The following is a 22,954-nucleotide window of genomic DNA, read 5'->3' as shown; positions in this document are numbered from 1 at the left end:
TGGATTCTTCAGTAGGGCACTGAGCTTGGCATGCTTCCAGCTCTCCGGGAAGGTGGCGGTGTTGAAGGATGTGTTGATAATGTTCCGGAGTTGGGGTGCGATGGTGGAGTCGGCCTTGTTGAAGACCTGGTGGGGGCCGGGGTCGGTTGGAGATCCGGAGTGGATGGTGTTCATCGTGCGGGCTGCGTCTTCGGTGGTCACCGTGGTCCAGGTGCGGATGGTGGCGGTGGGGGGCGTTGGTTCGACGGTTGGGTGCGTGGATGGTGCGACGAAGCTGTTGTGGATGTCGGTGATCTTGCGGTGGAAGAACGAGGCGAGGGAGTCGCAGAGATCTTGTGACGGAGTGATGTTGTTGTGGCCGGTGCTGGGGTTGGAGAACTCCTTGACGATGGTGAAGAGTTCCTTGCTGTCGTGGGCGTTGTTGTCCAGTCGTTCCTTCAGTGATTTCTACTTGGTGGTGCGGATGAGCTGGTGGTGCTTGCGGGTGGCGTGTTTGAGGGCGGTCATGTTGTCTGTGGTCTGGTCGAGGAGCCCGGCTTTCTCGAGGGTGCGGCAGGTCTTCTTGGAGTCCTTGAGTTCGTCGGTGAACCAGGATGCCTTCTTGCTTCTGGGTCTGCTGTGAGGGTTCTTCAATGGCGCGAGGTCTCTCCAACTCCAAGATGGTTACAATGAACCATGGCAGGTTAGGAGAAGTCACATTAGACTTCTTTTATCCTAAAAAAACGACTCGGCCAAATAGGAAACCCCCCCATCCCTGGTACAATGAACATTGTCGCAATGCCAAAAGATCTCTGGCACTGTCCATCAAGGCCAATAATCGTCCACTAATTAAAACTGCAAGGACGGCCTATAAGGCCGCCATTATTGAAGCTAAAAAATGGTGGGAAATGGGCAAGTGGGATACTTTGGGAAGCTCCTTGGGATCTAGGGATATGAGGACTTTTTGGAAAGTTGTCAATACAGGTAGCTCCGGCGCTAAATCACTGATAGAGCCGAATCTGGAAGCAGAGGTCTGGCGGGAACATTTTGAATCTCTCTACTCCAAGGGAGATATATCGAACGATGAGATAACTGAGGGATGCCCTGGGGGCACTGACTATCCTTCCAACTTGGGGGGAACCACTGAACACTATGACGATAGCCCTAGCATAAGTTTAAATGAGATTAGGGGAGCCCTCTCTAAAATAGCTCCAGGTAAAGCACCTGGATTAGATAAAATCCCTGGGGATCTTTTTCACAGTGAACCATCTGTATGGGCACCATCCCTTTTGGTGTTATTCAATGCTTTCAAGGCATGAAGATTCCCCCCAGCTGGGCCGGAGCCGAAGTAATCCCCATTTATAAAAAAGGTTAACCGCTATTACCAACCAATTATAGGCCGATCATCCTCATAGACATTATGCAAACAAAAATTGTGCGGGTGCTGCTGTTTCGGTTAAAAACTTGGATGGAGGAACGGAAGATACTCACTCCCCTACATGGCAGGGTTTAGAGAAAAACTGTCTACTTTGGAGCAAATACTCACGCTACAACTATTACACTGGAAGACCGTGTGTCTAGAGGGTGGCAGCTTCTACTTAATATTTGTAGACCTGAGGTCAGCCTTTGATTTGGTCCCAAGGGAAAAGTTATGGGCAGTCCTCCACGAGATGGGTATTCCAGCATATTTATCCCAACTCATAAAGCGGCTGCATGAGGAAAATTTCACCAAAATTAGGTTTGGTAAGGATGGAAAACTAACCGCACCCATCCCGATTAAACGCAGTGTTCGACAGGGCTGCATGCTTGCCCCTACTCTCTTTAGTCTATACATAAACAGCATAATAGATTATTTACTTGCAGAGAAAGATCTTGGTGCACCCAAGCTGGCCTCGTGCACAATCCCGGCAATGATGTTTGTCGATGACACTTTATTAGTATCTAAATCACCTATGGGGATCCAGAGGGTACTTTATAGATTTGAAGCATTCTGTAGTGAACGAGGATTACAAATTAACCTACAGAAAACCAAATTCATGGCGTTTAACAGCCCAAAAGCACACGAGCAAACCCGTCCCTAAATGTAAACCCCTCGAGAGAGAGAGAGTTTCCTCTTTCGATTATCTCGGCATTACAATCACAGAGACTATGTGCACTAGGGGGTACAAATTTAAAAATCATCTCTAAAATTGGCGCTATTGTCAGGTGGTATCATGAAGGTTTTCTGTAAGTCCAGCCAGAAACCAGTGAGCCCTGCCATCGAAATCTATAAGGTCCAAGCCCGGGGAGGGGCGCTATATGGCGCAGAACTGTGGGGCCACTGTAGTTCGGAGCACTTAACCCAGACAGAGAACAACTTTCTCAGACAGTTGTTAAATCTCCCACAGAGCACCCCGTTATCTCCGCTCCGATTAAATCTAGGTGTTAGGGCAATCGGCGATGAATCCATCCTTAGACCTTTATTATATTGGCGTCGCTTGTGGGTTACCCCAGAACCTCTAGCATACAGGAAGGAATTAAAAGAAGTGATGAACCTGCGGGGGCAGCCAAACTGCTATGGCTTGTGTATATTAAACACACACTAGCTTCTTTTTTTAATTTTTTTTATACCTTTTTATTTGTGGGTATCACAGGCAGATTTAAACAGAATAATCAGAATTTTGTTGTACATAACTTCCAGTGTCTACAGAAATATTACAAAAAGCAGTTAACCAAAACTTGTAAATAATAAACAACACTCAGACGGGCAAATAAATACAATACAGGAAGGATTTACACAAATAAATACAATCTTATCTAAATTAGAGTTAGACACAGCTTCAAATCAAGTTAGTTAGTTTCGGATGTATAAAACATGCCTCCCCATATTCTCTTTACTTTAATCATTGCTTTCACTCCTCTTTTTCTGGCTAGAGATAGCTTCATACCACCACCATTCATTCGCATTAGGTGCTTGATCAGCTATCCAAGATCTAGCCAGGACTAGCCTTGCACATGCCAGCACAATAAAAATTAGATCTTGAAAAAGTGTAGGATTGGGCTGTATACATAACAGAATCATTTCAGATGTTAAAGGTGCATCAATTAACAATTTCAATCTCAGTATCTTTCCTATACTGTCCCAGAACGCAACTAGCGCAGGACAAAGGACCAACATGTGTTCTAGATCAGCAGCCTGTAGGTGGCATTATGGGGTACTGAGCGGGAATATCGTCGTAAAAATATCGGCTAACCTAAATATCGCCGCAAAAATATCTACAGGAAGAAATATCGATGACAAAAATATAGTTTGACCAGAATATCGACAGACGGGTAAGTAATATCGATTACATTAATATAGTTGTAATAAATATCGTTTACAAAAACATAGTATACAAAAATATTGTTTTTTAAATAATTATAAGTAATGTAGTGTTTTTAATGAGTATTTGTTGTCAAAGTGTTATTTTTTTGTAGTATTTTATTAGTTAATAATGTATTTTATGTTGAATTTAGTGTTAATAGTTCCGTAGCGGGTTGTGGGTTTATAGGGGAGTAGGGTGGGAAGTCATTTAAATATAATTAAATAATAGATTAATTAATGTTTTAAATGATTATAAATAGTGTAATAAATAATAGTTAATTAATTTCAATTAGTTAATTGATTTATAATTATGTAATTAATTATGTTAATAGTTTAATTAGTTTTAGCTGTGTGTACTGGAATCGTTTAGTGAAAATGTAGTGAATTAATTACATTTTAATTGAATAATTATTTAATTAATGATTAATTAAATAAAAATAAAGATTTGTTATTTTATAAATGAGTAAATACATTTAGTAATTTTTACACCTACACTTAGATTAATGTTTTAAATGATTATAAATAGTGTAATAAATAATAGTTAATTAATTTCAATTAGTTAATTGATTTATAATTACGTAATTAATTGTTAATAGTTTAATTAATTTTAGCTGTGTGTACTGGAATTTTTTAGTGAAAATGTAGTGAATTAATTACATTTTAATTGAATAATTATTTAATTAATGATTAATTAAATAAAAATAAAGATTTGTTATTTTATAAATGAGTAAATACATTTAGTAATTTTTACCCCTACGCTATCCAACGCTTTCCCTACTGTTGCACCCTCTGGAGTGGGAATAGTAATTTTTACCCCTACGCTATCCAACGCTTCACTACTGTTGCACCCTCTGGATTGGGAATAGTAATTTTTACCCCCTACGCTATCCAACGCTTTCCCTACTGTTGCACCCTCTGGAGTGGGAATAGTAATTTTTACCCCTACGCTATCCAACGCTTTCTCTACTGTTGCACCCTCTGGAGTGGGAATAGTAATTTTTACCCCTACGCTATCCAACGCTTTCCCTACTGTTGCACCCTCTGGAGTGGGATTAGTAATTTATACCCCTACGCTATCCAACGCTTTCCCTACTGTTGCACCCTCTGGAGTGGGAATAGTAATTTTTACACCTACGCTATCAAATGTTTTAACTAATAATATATTGTATATTTTAATTATATGTATGTATTATTGTTGTTATATAAAGTAATGTGTTAAATATATGTATATGTACACATTTATTAAGTTTATAATGAAAACGTGTAGTTAATTTGTTTTCAATACTTTTAAGTAATGTAATCTATTTTGTTAATAGTACTTATATTTATTTCTTATTTAATGTAATTTTAATTAATTTAAAAAGTCGATATTTTTTACATCTATATTTATTACAACGATATTTAGGAGTAGATATTTATGTACTTACCTGTTTAAGTATAGGGTGTCGATATTTTTGTAAACAATATTTTTACAACTATATTTATATCAACTATGTTTTTGTAATCGATATTTCAACACCCTACCGCATTTTGGGCATTTGGTTCGATCATTAAGGGCATTATTCGGGGACCATTTGCTTATTTGTAGAGGAGTGTGATAAAGTTGGCATATTGTTTTATATGCTTGCAGTTTTAAACTTGAAGAGTAGACTAGCGTATCAATTTTCTTTAAAGAGTATGATATTTCATTCGAGGTGATACCTATGGGAAAGCATAAGGCCTATTTCTCTGCTATTTTTGGACACTCATCTTGTTTATTTTCAGTAAGGCACTTATATCCCTCGCTAATAGTTACTTTTTGGTTTTCCTCTCCCTTGTACTAGCATTGCCAGAAATCCGAATCCAGAATCTCGTTCAGTTTTAATTTTCTTACAAGAAAATCACAAATTTGTACATATTTAAAATAAGTGTGTTCTGGTAGTTTATATAATAACCTTAATGTTTCGAACTCCAAAAAACCTGAGGAGCCGTAAAGATCCCCAAGTTTCAATATACCTTGACTCGCCCATATTTTACACCCAGAGTCGAAAAAAATGCTAAGTAAACCTGGGTTGTTCCATAGACTTAAAAGAGGATGATAAAATGATAGCTTATTCTGATTCATAAGTATCCTCCAAATGTTAATCATGTTCTTTGCGGTCTTGAACCTCACTCTTTTGAAGTAGTTTGGGTCATTACTTCTAGCCAAAAACTGCAAGCAATCTGGCCCCAACATAAATTGATGGAAAAAATATGGGTTGCTGGAATTAAACAAGCTCTGTAGCCGCCCCAAAAATGATGCAAAATAATATAATCGGAAATCTGGGAAATTAAGCCCTCCTTTTATAAATGGGAGTTTCAGAGAGGAGAGTGCTCTTCGGTTCTTTTTATAACCCCAAATGAAGCTGCCCAATATGCCATCTAGTTTTCTTAAAAAGACTGTGTTTATTTTCAGCGGTATTCATCTAAATAAGTATAGATAAATGTTCATTTTAATAAGGTTGATTCTCCTGATAAGATTTAAAGGTACCTTATGCCATTTTTTAAGGAGGGCCTCAGTTTCTTTTAATAAAGCATCATAGTTCAGTAAAATAATTTCCCTTATATTAGATGTTAGCTTAATGCATAGGTAAGTAGCAGCATAGCATACTCCCATCACAGGTATTGGCGGTTTATAGTTGGCTATAATTTGGGTTTTGTCTAGGTTTAGCTTATACCCCGAAACTTTTCCAAAGATTTCTGCCTCTTTAACTATACCTAACATGGATTCAGTCACATCGCTTGTATAGATTGCCAGATCATCGGCGTATGCTGTTATTTTAAGAGAGTTTGCCCCAAATGTAAATGGTTTTATCATAATTTGAAGCTGTATGGCGTTAATAAAAGGTTCCATAGAGAGGGCAAATAAAAGGGGTGATAAAGGGCAACCCTGCCGAGTTCCTCTTCTTATGGGAAATTTGGTAGAGAGTAGGCAGTTGTATCCAATTAATGCATTAGGTAAATAGTAAAGTGCTTTTATCTTTGTAATGAACTTGCTTTTAAGCCCCATTGCTTTCAAAACTGACCACAGGTAATCCCACCCCACTCGGTCAAAAGCTTTTTCAGCGTCAAGTAGTATAATACCGAGTGGGGTGGAGTTAACTGCGGCCATGTCAAGCACTGTGATGGCCGTATTTACATGCTGCGTCGTATCTCTACCTGTTACAAAACCATGCTGATGTTTGCTAACCAACCTCGGCATAATAGGGGACAGTCTCAAGGCTAGTAATTTGGCAAACACCTTGGCATCAGCATTAATCAAAGAGATTGGACGGTAAGATCCGCATTCCGTAGGAGTTTTATTCTTTTTTAAGAAAAATATAATTTTGGCGGTGTTCCAAGATGACGGGGCCCCATCATCTGTAACAATCTGATTAATAACCAAACAAAGTACAGGCACGAGTTCTTTCCAGCATAATTTATAAATTTCAATAGGGAGGGTGTCATCTCCGGCAGCCTTTCCAGATGGGAGGGAGAAGATGGCTAATTTTAATTCTACCTCAGTATAGTCTTAAGAAAGAACCCAGGCTATTTTCTTTTCCCAGACACCTCTTATCTGATAACACGTTCATTCCTTTACTGAAAGCTCACATAAAGGAATTTTTAGAGTTTAATATTGATTCGACTAAAATCACTTTAGTTTGGGACTGTTGTAAGGCCAGTATTAGAGGATTTGCACAGCAATATATTATACAGCAGAATTTCAATCAGAAAACAGAGACTCAATGCTTAATTTCAGGAATTAGAGGGCTAGAAGAACACCTGGCCGAGATTGCTAGAAAAGAAAGTGCAGGAGCCCCTAATAATTTAAACAAGGACAGACTTGAACTTAAAATAACTACGCTGCGCTGCGAGACTAAAAAATTCTCAAGAGATAAAGTTACTGCTAAACTACACAAATATAAAATTACACAGTATGAGAGCGGTGACAGAATAGGAAAGATACTTGCCTATAAAATAGCCGACGAACGAGCCACCTCTCTAAGAGTATAAAAGGAACAGAAGGTACTATTTATACTCGACCTGATAAGATACTGCAGCAATTCGCTGATTACTACACTAAGCTGTATACCCCTGAGAGTGTGCCCTCAACTGATCTGGTGGAGAATTATATCAGAAACAACTGGCAATCGGAGAATGATTCGATAGGTATGGAAGAGTAAACACACACTAGCTTCTATGGGGCTGGGGGAACTCGGGGCTGACCCGGATCTCGCTTGCACCTCACTTCCCAGGAAATTATTAAAGGCCCATTATGGGGAGTATAAACTAGCAGAGCTTTATAGTAACCCTCAAGTAGGCAAATTAACCTCAGCCTTTCTAGAAATCAAAGACAGGTACAGCCTTGAGCCGGCCCTGGATGACATCAAGCCGGCAGCTGCTAGAACGCTTTTTCTTCAGTTTAGACACAGGGTCTTGCCTCTACTGTCTTTTACACACAAGTGGGGGGGGTCCGCAAGTCCTGAATTGCCCAGCATGTGACTGCCCCGCAGAGTCAGTCCTCCACGTGTTTTTTAGCTGTTCTGGTTATCACAAGGCAAGAAAACGATGGTTGGTGCAGATTTATAGAAACCTTGGAATTTGGCGCTGCTCTGAGGCTTTCAAGATACTGAAATGCGATTGTAGTATCCCGATTGTATACTCAGTTGCATGTTTTCTATTTTCTATGTGGTGTACCCGCAGAATATTCTTAAAACTATCCTTAAATAGTTAAGACAATGATTCTGCAAGAAATAAACCAGGGCACCCTCGAGGACACCTTCTTATCACCAAATACCTGGAAAAAATATCCACCTATGGCCACCCTTGACATCTTCAAACGTCGGTCTTATTTTTAAACAACTAGCTGTACCTGAGCTATGTGTGTAATTTTTTCCAATTATGCTATAGGAAAAATTGTTTTTTTTCTTCTTTGTCTTTTAATGTGTGTATATTTTTTATATGCTCCTAATGTTTTTTAAATGTCAGTACTGTTTCCTGCTTTGAGTAGTTTACTAGTCTACTACCATCATTGTTGTGACAATCCCATGCTGAAGTAGCCTGTATTGTGGGGTCCCCAGTGTTAGGTCATGCCAATTGTCGCAAACAACTAGTGGTAATACTAGCGGTCATCTTTTTATGATAATTGTTTTTATCTAAATAATTTATTTATTTGCACTATGCACTTTCAAAAGTGAATCCATGTCCCCTGCTTTGAATAACCCACCATCATTTCCGCTGCCTTCACTTTTTTTGGTTAAGTAATCAGGATAGAGGGCATCTTAAAACTGAGCTTGGAAATTATCAGCTTCACACGTGTGTCAGCAGTGTCTACTTTTGTTTTTATCATTTGTCTTAAACTACATGCAATCGATTTTTTCTGTAGTTCTAAATGTATTTGTATGTATTGTGTTTGCACTTTTAAGATCATATTGACCGAAATAAAGTTTTTATTGAATTATTTGTTCTAATCACTTCATAGCAGGATCTGACATGCCGATCTGTTGCCCCCACTGTTCTCATCCCACACAGAACAACCCTACTCTTGCTACAGAATAGTCCAGTTCTCCACCACAGTTCCCAGACACTGCACATGTGGATATTTAGCTGTACCTGCTAGAAATCTTTTATCTTCCTGATGAGTTTACATATATTATTTTGGCGTCCAGGAAGAATGTCACCAAATTCATTGACACAAGTTCCTGGAACAAATTTGTGCAATATTGTGAGTTGCAAAGCATTATTCCTTTTACAGTTTGCCTAGCAGTATCTACAGTTAATCGTATACTGGTAGCTTTCTCTAAATATGAGTCTTCATGACCAACCATCCCGGTTTCTCACCGCTGGTAGCTCATTTTCTGAAAGATGTGCTTTAGTTGTTCCCTCCCACTCCTTTTATTGTTCCTCAGTGGAACAGGAATTTTGTTTTGGCTTCCTTGCTGGCATCTCCATTTGTTCCAATGCCCAGTAGCCTGGTTCAACTTCTAACTCTGAAATCAGTGATGTGGGCAATGATTACTTCTACATGTAGGGATATAGAACTTCAGGCCCTTTCAGTTTGTCCTGCCTTCAAAGTTTTTCATCTGGATAAGTTGGTCCTCCACACCTTTCCATCCTTCTTACCCAGTTTAGTGCCTGCATTTAATGTGGGCTCGTCCATAACCTTCCCACCTCCAAATTCAATCAGGGAAGAGAAACTTCTGTTTTGTTTAGATCTCTAGAGTGGGACCACATGCCGTGAAGAGTGTTGATGATGAGCTCTTTGATGGATTTAAGGAGAGCAGTTTTCACTTTTAGCCACCCTCTGTACCAATGAGCTCTGTGCCCTGACCAATCAAGAGTCTTTGGAGGGCATCCATGCTCATTCATTCGAGCCATGGCTGCTTTCACGTTCTTTCCAGAAATATTCTGGTTGCTCACATCTACCAGGCAGTTTCAGATCATCCTTGCATACTTTTACAAAGCATTACTATCTTGTGTCTCAAGAACTCCGTGCTTTGCCCGAACTGCGTTGTATGATTTCTGCGTTTCATTGGTACTAGGGAGGTGCTGCTTTGGGACTCTTTCATAAAGTAAGAAATCTGTGGGAAGATGTAGCCATCAGAAGAAAAAGATACTTCAATTCAATAACAATATTACTGTTCGAAAATCTTCCTGCAGAATACTCGTGGCCCTTCTGCCCTCCCCCAACAAGGTAGTGCATTAATTAATAAGATACAAGGCTATGTAACCATGACATGGTCTACATTTGTTGCTTTTGTGGCTCTCGGTCCCTCCTTAAACACCTCAGTGCATTATGGAAAATAAACACCAGGAAATGACGTCCGTGTGGAGGTTGGCACCTTTTCCATTCTTGCTCAAAAGACGTGTAGATGGCATCAAGAATTCTTTTGTTATAGACCTGTGACACTTAAGGGGACTTGGTACAATGTGAAAACATTTTCAAGGTCCTCAGCCTGTGGTGAAACCAAATTCCAAGTGAATGAATCTGTTAGGAGTATTTAGATTGAGTTTTATTGTAATGGGTAACATTTATTAATCCAGACATTATGAATTTTATTTCAGATTTTTGATGGCAGGAAACCAACTGGTGGGAAACTAGAGGTAAAAGTGAGGCTGAGGGAACCTCTCAGTGGCCAAGATCTTCAAACAGTTACAGAAAGTTGGCTTGTACTTGAACAAAGTGTTTCTACGGTAGGACTTTTTACTTTTAAATAGTCTAGCATTTAAGTCTGTTGCTGTGCAAATAATAAAATGGTCTCTACAAGCATGTTCTTAACTAAGATGATATGATATATTAGTTGCAAAGATAATTACTCGCATGTTGATGATTTTGCTTTGTTCAAAATATGGTATACTTTAGGTTTCACACAATTTAGATTTACTCAGCATTTCATCAGTAAGAGGTCATTAAAGATAGTGCATTGGAGTTTGATAGTGGTATTTGCTATTAAAACTTGCAGTGAAAATGTTTAATGCAAGTTAAATCATACAAATAAAATTACTCTTTGAAACAGATAGTGAATGTAATAAGATATTATGGAAAACCTTATAGGGTGCTTCATCTATACTGTCTTCAGCTAAACTTTGGCACAGTTCTTGTTGTCACTTCTCAGACATCCTTTGAAGGGGTTATCCAGTGTAGAAAAAAACAATAATTCTGTTTGCCCTGTTCAGCATTTCTAGCAAAAACATGTAATGAGAATAAAACATCAATTGACAAACATTCGATTAAAAAAGTGGCAGTTAATGAACTCATTAACTGCCACTTTTTTAATCGAATGTTTGTCAATTGATTTTTTTATTCTCATTACATGTTTTTTAACTTTATAGTGTATTAATTGATATACATTATGTGATATATGATTTTTGATTTTAATATGTATGTTTAATAAATAAGAATCCAGCTTGATATTAGATTGTTTTCTTGCATGTTTCTTTTTTTGCAACCTTGTTCCCTTGTTGTTATTCTGTTGCCTAGGATTTTATACACACAATTTGTTTTCCCTGTCCTAAGAATAGCACTATTTCTCATTCAGGGGGTCCTTGTTGTTTACATATGAATATGGCTTGAAGTACAGTAGAAAAACATTCTGATACCATAAGATTCTTACAGAATGACTCCCCAACAAGAATGAGGATGTGCCCCTAGCATAGGATTTCTTTCAGACATGGTTCACAACCACATCATATGCATAACAAAACATTACTCCACTATTGGCATGTACCTCATCATTGTGCTGTCTGGCTCTATAGAACATCTGGTATGATTGTTAGATTATTATATTATATGATATATTTGTTCTGTCTTCTACATCTGTGCTTGGGGTAGCCATTGACACTGCCTTGCAGGGTCTGTTTAGCATACCTTTCTTTATTGTGTTGTCTGTATTAGAATGACAAAAGAAATAGGTGGAAAAAATCTCAGAGAAAATTCAGAAAATTAAGTTGAAAAACTGCAAATTTAAAGTACAGGACAAAACTCTACTTAACATCACCTGCAACCTAAAAATATGGAACTTGCAATTCAGAGTTACACATATGTAGAACGTGGGTTTTAAAAGATTGAAGATGTCTTCTCTTCCAAATCAAATGGCTGAAATACCCAATAAATGAAACACTTTGATTCAGATTTAAAAGCAGGAAAAAAGTTATATAACATGAAAAATAATTTTAAAAACCTGGCAAAAAGATACTGAAAGTAAATGGCCCACAAAACATATACACACTTTTTAAAATAATTTTTTTTGTAAAATTTTTATTTGTATTTTGCAAAGTTGAAAGTAGAAAAAAAAGGAATAGAAAGAAAGAACAAAAAGAAGGGAGAGGAGAAAAAAGGAACAGGCGACATTCTCCCATATAACCCCACACAGGGGGTGCTGAAAAACATTATTGCAAAAGAAACCCAAAAGTACAGCAAAAGGGACGGCAGCCAGCAGAGTCAGTAGGAGTGCTAATGATACGGAACTTCAGTCTACATTGTCCGAAGAGGTGAAGCGCACGCAACGCCGAAGGGCAAACTGCCGAAGGCAAACCACGTGACAAAAACCTTACCAAGGGGCCCCAATTGAACATGACGTTTTTAAAGTTCCCTAGGAAGATATCTGAAAGTCGCTCCATACTCAGTAGTCGCCATAGCCGTGCATGCCATAAAGAAATGGTTTTTCCAAGCGGCTGCCAAAGTCAGCTTGGCCGCCCCCAGACACAGCCACATAATGCGCTTATCAGCTCTAGTTTGATGTTCGAGCTGCGGATCCCTGAGGCCCAACAAGACAAAGTCCATTGAGTCCGGGAGTGGGTATCCCAGCACATCTTTGATGTGGGAGAGGATCTCGGACCAAAATGGCCGGATGGTGGGGCAATCCCACCAGTTGTGGCTGAAGTCACCCAACATCCTGCAGCCTCGCCAACACTTATCTGAGGTAGTCGGGAATATTCGGTGCAACTTGGACAGATACAAATACCAATCGAATATAAGCTTCATATGAGCCTCTCTGAGATCAGTAGAGTGATTATTGTGAAGTAGTGTGGCTCACTGGTTAGAGGCGGCAGACCCGAGAGCAGAGGACGGCCCGGGACCAGGGTTCGATTCCCGGCGCTGCAGGTTTCTGGACCAGGGTCAGCGGACTCGATAATTCTCTCGCCTCGGTGCCCACTCTGATCAGCGATCACACTCGGCAACTCTGGGCATTAGCTTGCCTCATCTTCACTAACGGCCCCCCAGACCGCCGGGGATGCCTGGTCTCACCCTGGAGATACCCATTAAGGGACCATCTCTCAGGGAAGCCAGGAAGGGTTTCGCGGCGGTCGAAGCGCCAGGACGCCTACGGGTAGCAGTGCGCTATATAAATGCCTACACATTTACGCTATATAAATGCCTACACATTTACACACATTATGTGCCGTCACGTCCCGCCATAAGCTACTCCAGTCGCTGTCGGAAATGTCCCTCCCAAGTGTACTCTCCCAGTGATCCATATATCGAGGTCGAGGGGACATCGCTGTGTCCAATAGCAACCCATACAAAAAAGAAATCGCCCCCTTCATGGTGGATGTGCGAAGAATAAAGGTTTCAAATTTCGTCAAAGGTCTAGTAGCTGCATCCACCACTCCAGGGGACGTCGCCCAATGAAGGAGCTGAAGATGACGAAAGCGTTCGGTTGGCAGAACACCGTAGTCCCTCATACAATTATGGAAAGTAAGGGGTGTGGCACCGTGGAACAGATGAGTGAGGGCCCTACAGCCACCCTCCCTCCAGACACCAAAGGGTCCCTCCGTCAATGCCGGAGGGAAGGCCGGGTTGAAAGGGATAGGGGTGAACGGGGACGGGAATGTAGTCCACCGATCATCGCTACTGACCGTGTCCCAGACCTTTAACACCGTGCTGGTGGGGGTGCTAATGTACGCGTTTCTGGGCCGGTCCACCTTAGGTTTCCAAGCTAGATCCCAGATGGATCGACCCGCAACGCTACGATCCATATGGAGCCAGTGCTTCTCCGAAAGCTGCTGGGACCATTCCACCAGGACTCTCAATTAGGCAGCCTTATAATACAAGTGCATGTCCGGGAACCCCACCCCCCCCCTCCATTCGTGGGCGCCGGAGAACCGCATACGAAAGTCGCGCCCGACCACCTTGCCAAACGTATTTCAACATCAAGGTCTTAAGCCGACGGAAGTAATCCACTCTTATCGGAATGGGTAGGGCTTGGAAGAGATACAGGAATTTAGGCAGGAGGACCATTTTAAGCGCATGAATCCTACCCAACCACGAGATATATTTCGGTTTCCATCGTTCCAATTCCGCACGTATCGACGCCAGCATCGGAGGGAAGTTGGCCTGAAACAGTGCGCCTATGGTAGAGGTCAGCCGTACGCCCAAATATAACAGAGAGGAGGTCGACCACGAGAGCGGGGTAAGCGACCGAATCTGGTGTACCTCTCCAGGCGGTAGGGTCAAGTTCAAAATGTATGACTTATCAAAGTTAACTTTAAACCCCGCCACTGTTTCAAACTCGGAGAGCAGTGTATGGATATGGGGTAACGACAGCGCCGGATCCCGAATTGACAGTAATACGTCATCAGCGAAGAGCGAAATCTTATGCTGCTCACCCGTAAAGGGGAGGCCCAAGATCCGCTCATTCTCCTGAATCGCTAATGCCAACGGTTCTATGCTAAGCGCAAAGAGAAGTGGCGAGAGTGGACAGCCCTGACGTGTTCCACGAGAGTGGTGGAAACTCCCGGACCTGTGACCGTTAACCAACACCCGAGAGGTGGGACTGCTGTAATTGGCCTCAAGAATTCTTATGAATCGGGGTGAAAACCCGAAGGCTACCAACGTGCGGTGTAAGAAACCCCAACAACGCGATCAAAGGCTTTTTCCGCGTCGAGCCCTACCAACACCGCCGGTATACGAAACCGCTCAGCCTTCTCAATCAAATGGATTACGCGCCGCAAGTTGTTGTGGGTCTGTCGACCTTTTATAAACCCGGACTGGTCCGGGTGGATCAGAACCGGCATCAAGTCCTGCAGCCTGCTAGCAAGAATAGATGAGTACAACTTAGCGTCCTGGTTAAGGAGCGCTATCTGGGCCGGTCCACCTTAGGTTTCCAAGCTAGATCCCAGATGGATCGACCCGCAACGCTACGATCCATATGGAGCCAGTGCTTCTCCGAAAGCTGCTGGGACCATTCCACCAGGACTCTCAATTAGGCAGCCTTATAATACAAGTGCATGTCCGGGAACCCCACCCCCCCCTCCATTCGTGGGCGTCGGAGAACCGCATACGAAAGTCGCGCCCGACCACCTTGCCAAACGTATTTCAACATCAAGGTCTTAAGCCGACGGAAGTAATCCACTCCTATCGGAATGGGTAGGGCTTGGAAGAGGTACAGGAATTTAGGCAGGAGGACCATTTTAAGCGCATGAATCCTACCCAACCACAAGATATATTTCGGTTTCCATCGTTCCAATTCCGCACGTATCGACGCCAGCATCGGAGGGAAGTTGGCCTGAAACAGTGCGCCTATGGTAGAAGTCAGCTGTACGCCCAAATATAACAGGGAGGAGGTCGACCACGAGAGCGGGGTAAGCGACCGGATCTGGTGTACCTCTCCAGGCGGTGGGGTCAAGTTCAAAATGTATGACTTATCAAAGTTAACTTTAAACCCCGCCACTGTTTCAAACTCAGAGAGCACTGCATGGATATGGGGTAACGACCGCGCCGGATCCCGAATTGACAGTAATACGTCATCAGCGAAGAGCGAAATCTTATGCTGCTCACCCGTAAAGGGGAGGTCCAAGATCCGCTCGTTCTCCTGAATCGCTAATGCCAACGGTTCTATGCTAAGCGCAAAGAGAAGTGGCGAGACTGGACAGCCCTGACGTGTTCCACGAGAGTGGTGGAAACTCCCGGACCTGTGACCGTTAACCAACACCCGAGAGGTGGCACTGCTGTAATTGGCCTCAAGAATTCTTATGAATCGGGGTGAAAACCCGAAGGCTACCAACGTGCGGTGTAAGAAACCCCAATCAACGTGATCAAAGGCTTTTTCCGCGTCGAGCCCTACCAACACCGCCGGTATACGAAACGGCTCAGCCTTCTCAATCAAATGGATTACGCGACGCAAGTTGTTGTGGGTCTGTCGACCTTTTATAAACCCGGACTGGTCCGGGTGGATCAGAACCGGCATCAAGTCCTGCAGCCTGCTAGCAAGAATAGATGAGTACAACTTAGCGTCCAGGTTAAGGAGCGCTATCGGCCGATAAGATGCGCAGTTGGTAAGATCCTTCCCCGGTTTGGGGATAATAGTGATCAGGGCCTCGGCCATGGTGTCCGAGGTTCTTCCCTCAGAAGCCATCGCGTTGAAAAGGGAAACCAGGTAGTCGCAGATGTCTGATGCGAATGTTTTGTAAAACAGGGCTGTGTAACCGTCAGGACCGGGGGCCTTGTGTAGTTTCAGAGCCTTAATGGCGTCCAGTACCTCCTCCCTAGAAACGGGGGAAGACAGCAACTCGTTCCATTCCCTGGAGACCTGTGGGATAGGAAGACCACCCAGAAACGCAGACTGGGCCTCTGGATCTAGGTCGTCGCTCGAGTAGAGATCCGCGTAGAAGCGACCAAAAATGGCCGCCTTGTCTACATCCTTATGTCGAATAGAACCTGTATGGTCCTGTATGCCCCCGATGTAGTCCCTCTCGCGCTTATCTCGAAGCTGCCGGGCAAGGTGGCGCCCAACCTTATTTCCCTGGGAGTAGGAGACGCGTCTGAGACGCAGGAGGGAAAATTCAGCCCGGTTGTTGTAGTGGGCTTTCAATTTCCCTCGTACCGCCGTAAGCGGGCGGAGGGTCACCCTAGAGGGGTTCGACTTATGCGCCTGCTCCAGGGCCGCAAGCTCCGACTCCAGAGCCTCCCTCTCCTTCCGCCGAAGCTTATTAAGATTTGCGTTAAGGGCGAGGCACGTACCCCGTATTGAGGCCTTGCACGCATCCCATGTGGTATACACTGACGTATCAGAAGGTGGGTTAAGAGCAAAAAAGTCTCCTATAGCCTTTCGCAGCTCCTTACAGGACACCTCATCCCGTACCAACGCAGCCGGGAAGTACCACTTCCGCCAGCCGCCCCCACCGACCAATGCAACCCAAGCACCACTAAGCTATGGTCCGACAAGGAGAGCGGGAAGATATCAGCCATTCGAATATCTCCCCTGAGGGCCTGGCTAACAAAAATGTGATCTATGCGGGAGTACGAACGGTGGACGTGAGAAAAGAAAGTATAATCCTTGGCCTGAGCGTGCACAAAGCGCCAGCTATCCACCAGTCCTAATTTGCCTACTTGACGTTGCGTTTCCTCCGAAAAGATACCAGTATCTGCCCTGCGCGCCCCCGAGCTATCCAAATCCCTGTCCCACACCATGTTGAAATCCCCCAGCAGTATCAAGTGCCCATCCACAAAGTCCCCCATCTTGTCCATCAAGCATTGCAAAAACCCATTTTGGCCCGCATTCGGAGCATAAACCACAACAAATGTACACTGGCGGCCATATAGTGACCCCTTCACCATTAGCCAACGACCCTCCTTATCACCGCTCACCCCCAGGGGTTGAAAGTGGAGAGAGGCCCGAAAGAGGAGGGCCACCCCTCTATGCTTCGTGGGTGCAGATGCCCTGTAGATAAGGGGGAAATTCCTATGACGGAGTCTCAGTTCGTCTCTCCTGGCCAAGTGGGTCTCCTGGAGGGCAACTACATCTAGATGGTTTTCTGAAAGATACTTCCAGAGCTTCTGGCGTTTCTGTGGGGAGTTGAGACCCTTCACGTTCCGCGTACCTATACTAACTGGCATGATGACGACATGAGACTCCGTTCTATGCGTTTGCTAAGGTACCCAGAGTCCAACCTCCGAGCCCCACCATTCAGCAGTCCACCCCCCCCCGGATCAGGCCCCCCTCCCAACAGTCCCCCCACATTCTGGGCCATCCCTCCCACCTCAGTAACTCCAGCGTACCACACCTCCGAACCTCACTGGCAAGACGACAGGATAAATTCTGTATACTGAAAGCAATTGTACAAAGACAGCAAGGGTGAAGCCCCAAGGACCCTCCGGTCATGGGGGACCGCATACACCCCTCCCCAGCGTCCCAGAGAGGCCTCCCCCTGTAAATCATAGGAAATGGAAGGAGCACATTGTAGTGTAAGATAAGCAGTGCAAAGAAGAACACCACTAATGCCAACAACATCACATTCACACCATCCTCGGTCGCCACCACACCCCCCCTCCCCCCAGCCCCAACAGTTCCCTTGCAGTACCAACCCCAGAACTCCCTCCTTCCCCCCCCCCCACACCCCCCCCCCCCAGCAAACCAAAAAACAAGAAGACAGAGCTCAAGGCACTAAACCTGAACCAAGCACTCAGCAGTTCCAATGGGCCACGGGCCACAAAGTCCACATCAGACTGGAATCGGGGTGGCGGCACCAGTTCGAGGGCCCCCAGGACCACGGCCCGGGGTGTCTTCTCCAAAAGTACCATAGTACCCCTGGACCTTAGGGCCAGAGACCCTCCGGCGCCCAACCATCAAGGAAGTCGGGGATCATGCTGCTCCAGAGCTCTGCTGAGTATCTGCTAGCGTGGCCGAAGCCACCGATGCCACCGCAGCTTCCCTCTCTTGCAAGCTAGCAGTGCGGTCCGGACGCCCCCGGTCCGGGGAAGAGCCAATTCGATGCCATGAGGAAGATCGATGCCGTCGCCTCGATGGGGAGGGATGCGCCGCCTGAGAGGAGGGAACGTCCTCCAGCCCCAGAAGATCCTTCGCGGCCTGCAGGGAGCGGATTTGCACCAGCCTGTTCTGCCATCGGAATATTATACGGAAGGGGTGCCCCCAGGAGTACGAGATGTTACGCTCCCGCAAGAAAGCAGTTACTGGGCGGAATTCTCTCCTCTTTTGAAGCGTAGATGCCGCTAAGTCTCGGTAGAGTTGCGGACGGTGGTCTCTGAATTGTAAGGAGGTGATGGCTCTAGCTTTCCGTAGGATACGCTCCTTCGTTTGAAAGTCATGCACACACACAAGGATGTCCGGGGGGGGGGGGGGCAATCCCTCGTCTAGGCAGGCCGACTCTGTGCACCCTATCCATTTTAATTTCCTGCACGTCCTCCTCATCCAAGATTTGCAAGTACAGGGCCTGGACATACTCTCGCAAGTCTCCAGCTTCACCGTCCCAAGGGACCGCCCGAATACGAATATTGTTTCTCCTGGAACGATTCTCCAAGTCCTCCGCGTGGGCCTGCAGGTCCAAATTCTGTTCCGTAAGGCGAATAATATCCTGTTGTAGTTGGTGCACATCATTCGCCACACTCAAGTCGTGATCTTCCAGGGTTGCTACCCGTTCACCAATGCCATCGACATCCCTCCGCACCTCCCGGAGATCCGACGCCAGCTGGGCGCGAAGCTCAGAAATGTCCTCCTTGATAGAGGCGAACAGCTCCGTCATGAAGGCCTTGGTAGCGGGCGCCTCCTCGTCCGACTGCCTAGACGAACCACCGGCCCCCTGGGAAGATGGCTGATGCGACGATTTGGAGGCCCCGTCCTTAACCGTCCTTCCTTTGCGTGGTAGATTGGACATCTCGGAGGTCCGGTTGTGCCGTGGGGCCAAGGTTATCGTACCTTCACCGGGGACGAGGAGTGCCCAGGCGTAGCGTAAGGATTCACTAGAAATGCAGGCCTCCCCGCTGCCGCGCAACTGCGCCACGGGCAGCAGCCACCTGATCAAGATGGCGGCGCAGAAGCCAGAGTCCAAGAAGCAATGCAGGGACTGTGTCGTCCGGCAATCAATCCCGGGATTTCCTCCTCTGTAAATCGGGCCCACAAAGGCAGACCCCCTGCTCCAGCCACGTGCCCCCGCCGATCCTCCAAACGATGCTGTGGCCGCCGGTGAGGGGACAACGCGGGCCAGACGGTCAGCTCGCAGGGCAGGATAGGCTTCTAGTTCCGTTCACACGTCGGGCCGGGGCCCACAGCGCAGGGTCAGTACCTTCGGTTCGTAGCTTCACGCCACGGGCTCCACCTCAGGGTGTTAGGCTGCTCGCAGGGGCGAAGAGGACACCCCGCTGCATCAGTGGTCGCAATTGCAAACAAAACAGGTGATGGACTGAATGTGGATCAATGTCACACATTCATCCCAGTCCAAGCAGCCGTCTCTGCGCCGTCCAGAAATAGCCGCTCCCGGGAGCACACAGCTCCGCTGATAGTCCGAGGTACACCCTCCACGTGGCCGGTCGTCCGCCGGGGCCCTCGGGTCCGTTGCAACAGAGCGCCCAATACCGCCTCAGTGCTTCGATAGTGCGCAGCAATACTGGCAGCGATAAGAAGGCAGGAGTGGTCTGCTGCTCTGCGATGCCACGCCCAGCCAGCGTCGGCTCCTCTGCACTCACAGGCCGGCCTCTCCCTCACGCAAGACCGATGCTTTGTAGGCCGGGCGATGACCCTCCCGCAATGGCGCTTTCCGGTCTCCTATGGCCTCGCCGGGGGCTCCGGACCCCTCCACTCGATGCCGGTGATCTCTGCGGGTATCTCGGAGTCAATTGGCACCCCGTAGGCGATGCTGTACAATGCTTAGCAGGTCGGGCGCCGGAGCGACTCGAAAGCACGTCTTACTCCGACGCCATCTTGGCCACGCCCCTTTAAAATTATTTTTAAACAGCTCACAAGAATTTTCACTTGAGTAACAGAGTGGCAATGTGATTTAGAACAAACATCCTGAAAAACAAGCAGCAATAAGGCACAAAATAATTTCCTCTTTGAATACTTTGGACAAAAAGGCCAAAGATTGGCAATAAATGTGCCCAGGCAAAATGCAACAAAACACACCACTAGTAAGTATGCAGGTGAGGCGGGAAGAAGCGTCACATAAAACCACAAGTATCCACCTATGTAATATTGTAGCCACAATCTGCACTCCCACCTCCTATGGTCGTGGTTCACTGGTCCTTCTTGAAAAGAAAGACCATGCACCTGGCTACATCCATGCTGCATCTGGCTACATCCAGGCATTGTAGTACTGCAATAGGCGACACCAGTCCAGCTGGGATTTTGGGCCTCCAAAGTCAGGCCAGTTCCACAGTAACCCAGAGAAACAGGTTACTAATAAGTCTGTGTTTCTGTGGTGTACTGTTTCCAGCACATGCTCATCACTGGTAGAGTATGTGATCCTCCCTCAGCACAACACTGTTCAACATTTACATGGCCCCACTTGCACACGTCGCCCAACAGCACGACCTCAACATAATCTCCTACGCCGACGACACTTAACTGATCCTCACCAAGGACCCCATCACCGCCAAAGCCAACCTCCATGAAGGAATGAAGGCCGTCGCCGACTGGATGAAGATCAGCCGTCTGAAGCTGAACTCGGACAAGACAGAGGTCCTCATCCTCGGCTCCTACCTGCCAGCCTGGGACGACTCCTGGTGGCAAACGGCACTGGGGCAGCCCCGACCCCCACCGACCACGCACGCAACCTGGGAATACTCCTCGACTGAATGCTCTCAATGACCAAGCAAGTCAACGCCGTCTCCCCCTCCTGCTTCAACACCCTCCGCATGCTCCGCAAGATCTACAGATGGGTACCGACAGATACAAGAAAGACAGTCACCCAGGCCCTCGTCAGCAGCAGACTTGACTATGGAAACACCCTCTACGCTGGAGCCCCGACCAAGCTCATCAATCGACTACAACGCATCCAAAACGCCTCGGCACGACTAATCCTCGATGTACCACAACACGGCCACATCAGCCCCCACCTGAGGAACCTGCACTGGCTCCCCGTCAACAAGAGGATATCCTTCAAGATCCTCATCCACGCACACAAGGCACTCCACAAGACTGGCCCAGCCTACCTCAACAGACTGTTCTCTTTTTACACCCCCAACCGCCAGCCACGCTCCGCCGACCTCTCACTCACCATCGCCCTGCGCATCCGAAGAACAACCACCAGCGGGAGATCCTTCTCCCACCTCGCCACCAAGACATGGAACACCCTCCTAGACCCAAGATCTGCTGACCTTCAGGAGGATACTAAAGACCTGGCTGTTCGATCAGTAGCCCCCCCTCCAGCACCTTGAGACCCTCGCGGGTATGTAGTGCGCTTAACAAATGACTGATTGATTGAATGATTGATGAAGATAGCAGTTTTCCTTTATTCATTCGATGCACTGTCTGGCATATCCCTGATACAACAAAAGACGGTAAACTGAGATGCAAACCAATACTTTGGGCAATATTTTCACTCTGGCCAATAACCTTTCATGCTGTGCACCTACCCAAATGTCCCATTTCCACCAAAATGTTTACGCTTTACTGGTCTCACTAACACCACCAATCTTCGCTTGCCCCTCTGTGATCTTATTGGCTAGATAAGAGAATGTTGCAAAGCTCCAAATTAGCACACATTCTCAGCACTTGAACCTGAAACAAAATATAAAACTAAGGCTTGATTCCAGTTGAGGCCGTCTCTCCAGAACTTGAGGAGCACAACAGTACCTGGTTACTGCCCACATCAATAGAAACACAGCCCAGGCAGCCTGTACTCTTCTCCCTCACCCTCCAAAGAAGCCAGTACCTGGTGTACTTCTTCATCCTTTATAGAAACTCCCAGGCATTGTGTACCCCAAGAAAACAGAAGCCTCTTTGATTTACTGGCCCTCTATCCTAGTCCTAAACCTATAGCCATGGACCCCACCCAGTTCCCAAAATAGAGTTTGGAGGTTCTCTTTCAAATCCACTTGCTTGGTCTAAACAGCCAGTTTCTCTGAGAAAGCATACATTTGATTACAATCAATTATCTTTGGATGCACACACAGGTGGATCTTAATTTTTATTGGCTATTTGTTCCTCGGATTCTTTTCATGAACCTCTTTCTCAACTGCCATGTTGAAGCATGGACATTTCCAAGCAGTTGCATTGCACCAGTGTCACATGATTCTGAACTGTGTTGTCTGTGGAAATCACATGATGACATTGGATGTGGCGTAGGCAGCATATGTAAGTTCCTTTTTTCTCTTCACCTCTTCAGTTGTGGCATCAGAAGCACACCAAGTTTTCTTGGTTTTCCTGTTCCTCAAATTATTTCCAGAAGTCCTCATGTTTG

General features: G+C 45.5%; 1 protein-coding gene across 1 annotated transcript in view; it reads left to right on the top strand.

The window, feature by feature from the left end:
• Positions 1 to 22,954, top strand: part of CC2D1B (coiled-coil and C2 domain containing 1B) — a 555,234-nt gene that overhangs the window by 501,493 nt on the left and 30,787 nt on the right. Inside the window, exon 20 of the mRNA XM_086925080.1 lies at positions 10,385 to 10,513. Coding sequence (XP_086781206.1) covers positions 10,385 to 10,513 — 129 coding nt within the window. The remainder of the gene's footprint in view (positions 1 to 10,384; positions 10,514 to 22,954) is intronic.

This window comes from Lissotriton vulgaris, chromosome 1_1, assembly GCF_964263255.1.
Source record: "Lissotriton vulgaris chromosome 1_1, aLisVul1.2, whole genome shotgun sequence".
Taxonomy (NCBI): Eukaryota; Metazoa; Chordata; class Amphibia; order Caudata; family Salamandridae; genus Lissotriton; species Lissotriton vulgaris.
The sequence above is the reverse complement of the archived record's forward strand: the minus strand, read 5'-3'. Positions and strand labels throughout refer to the sequence as shown.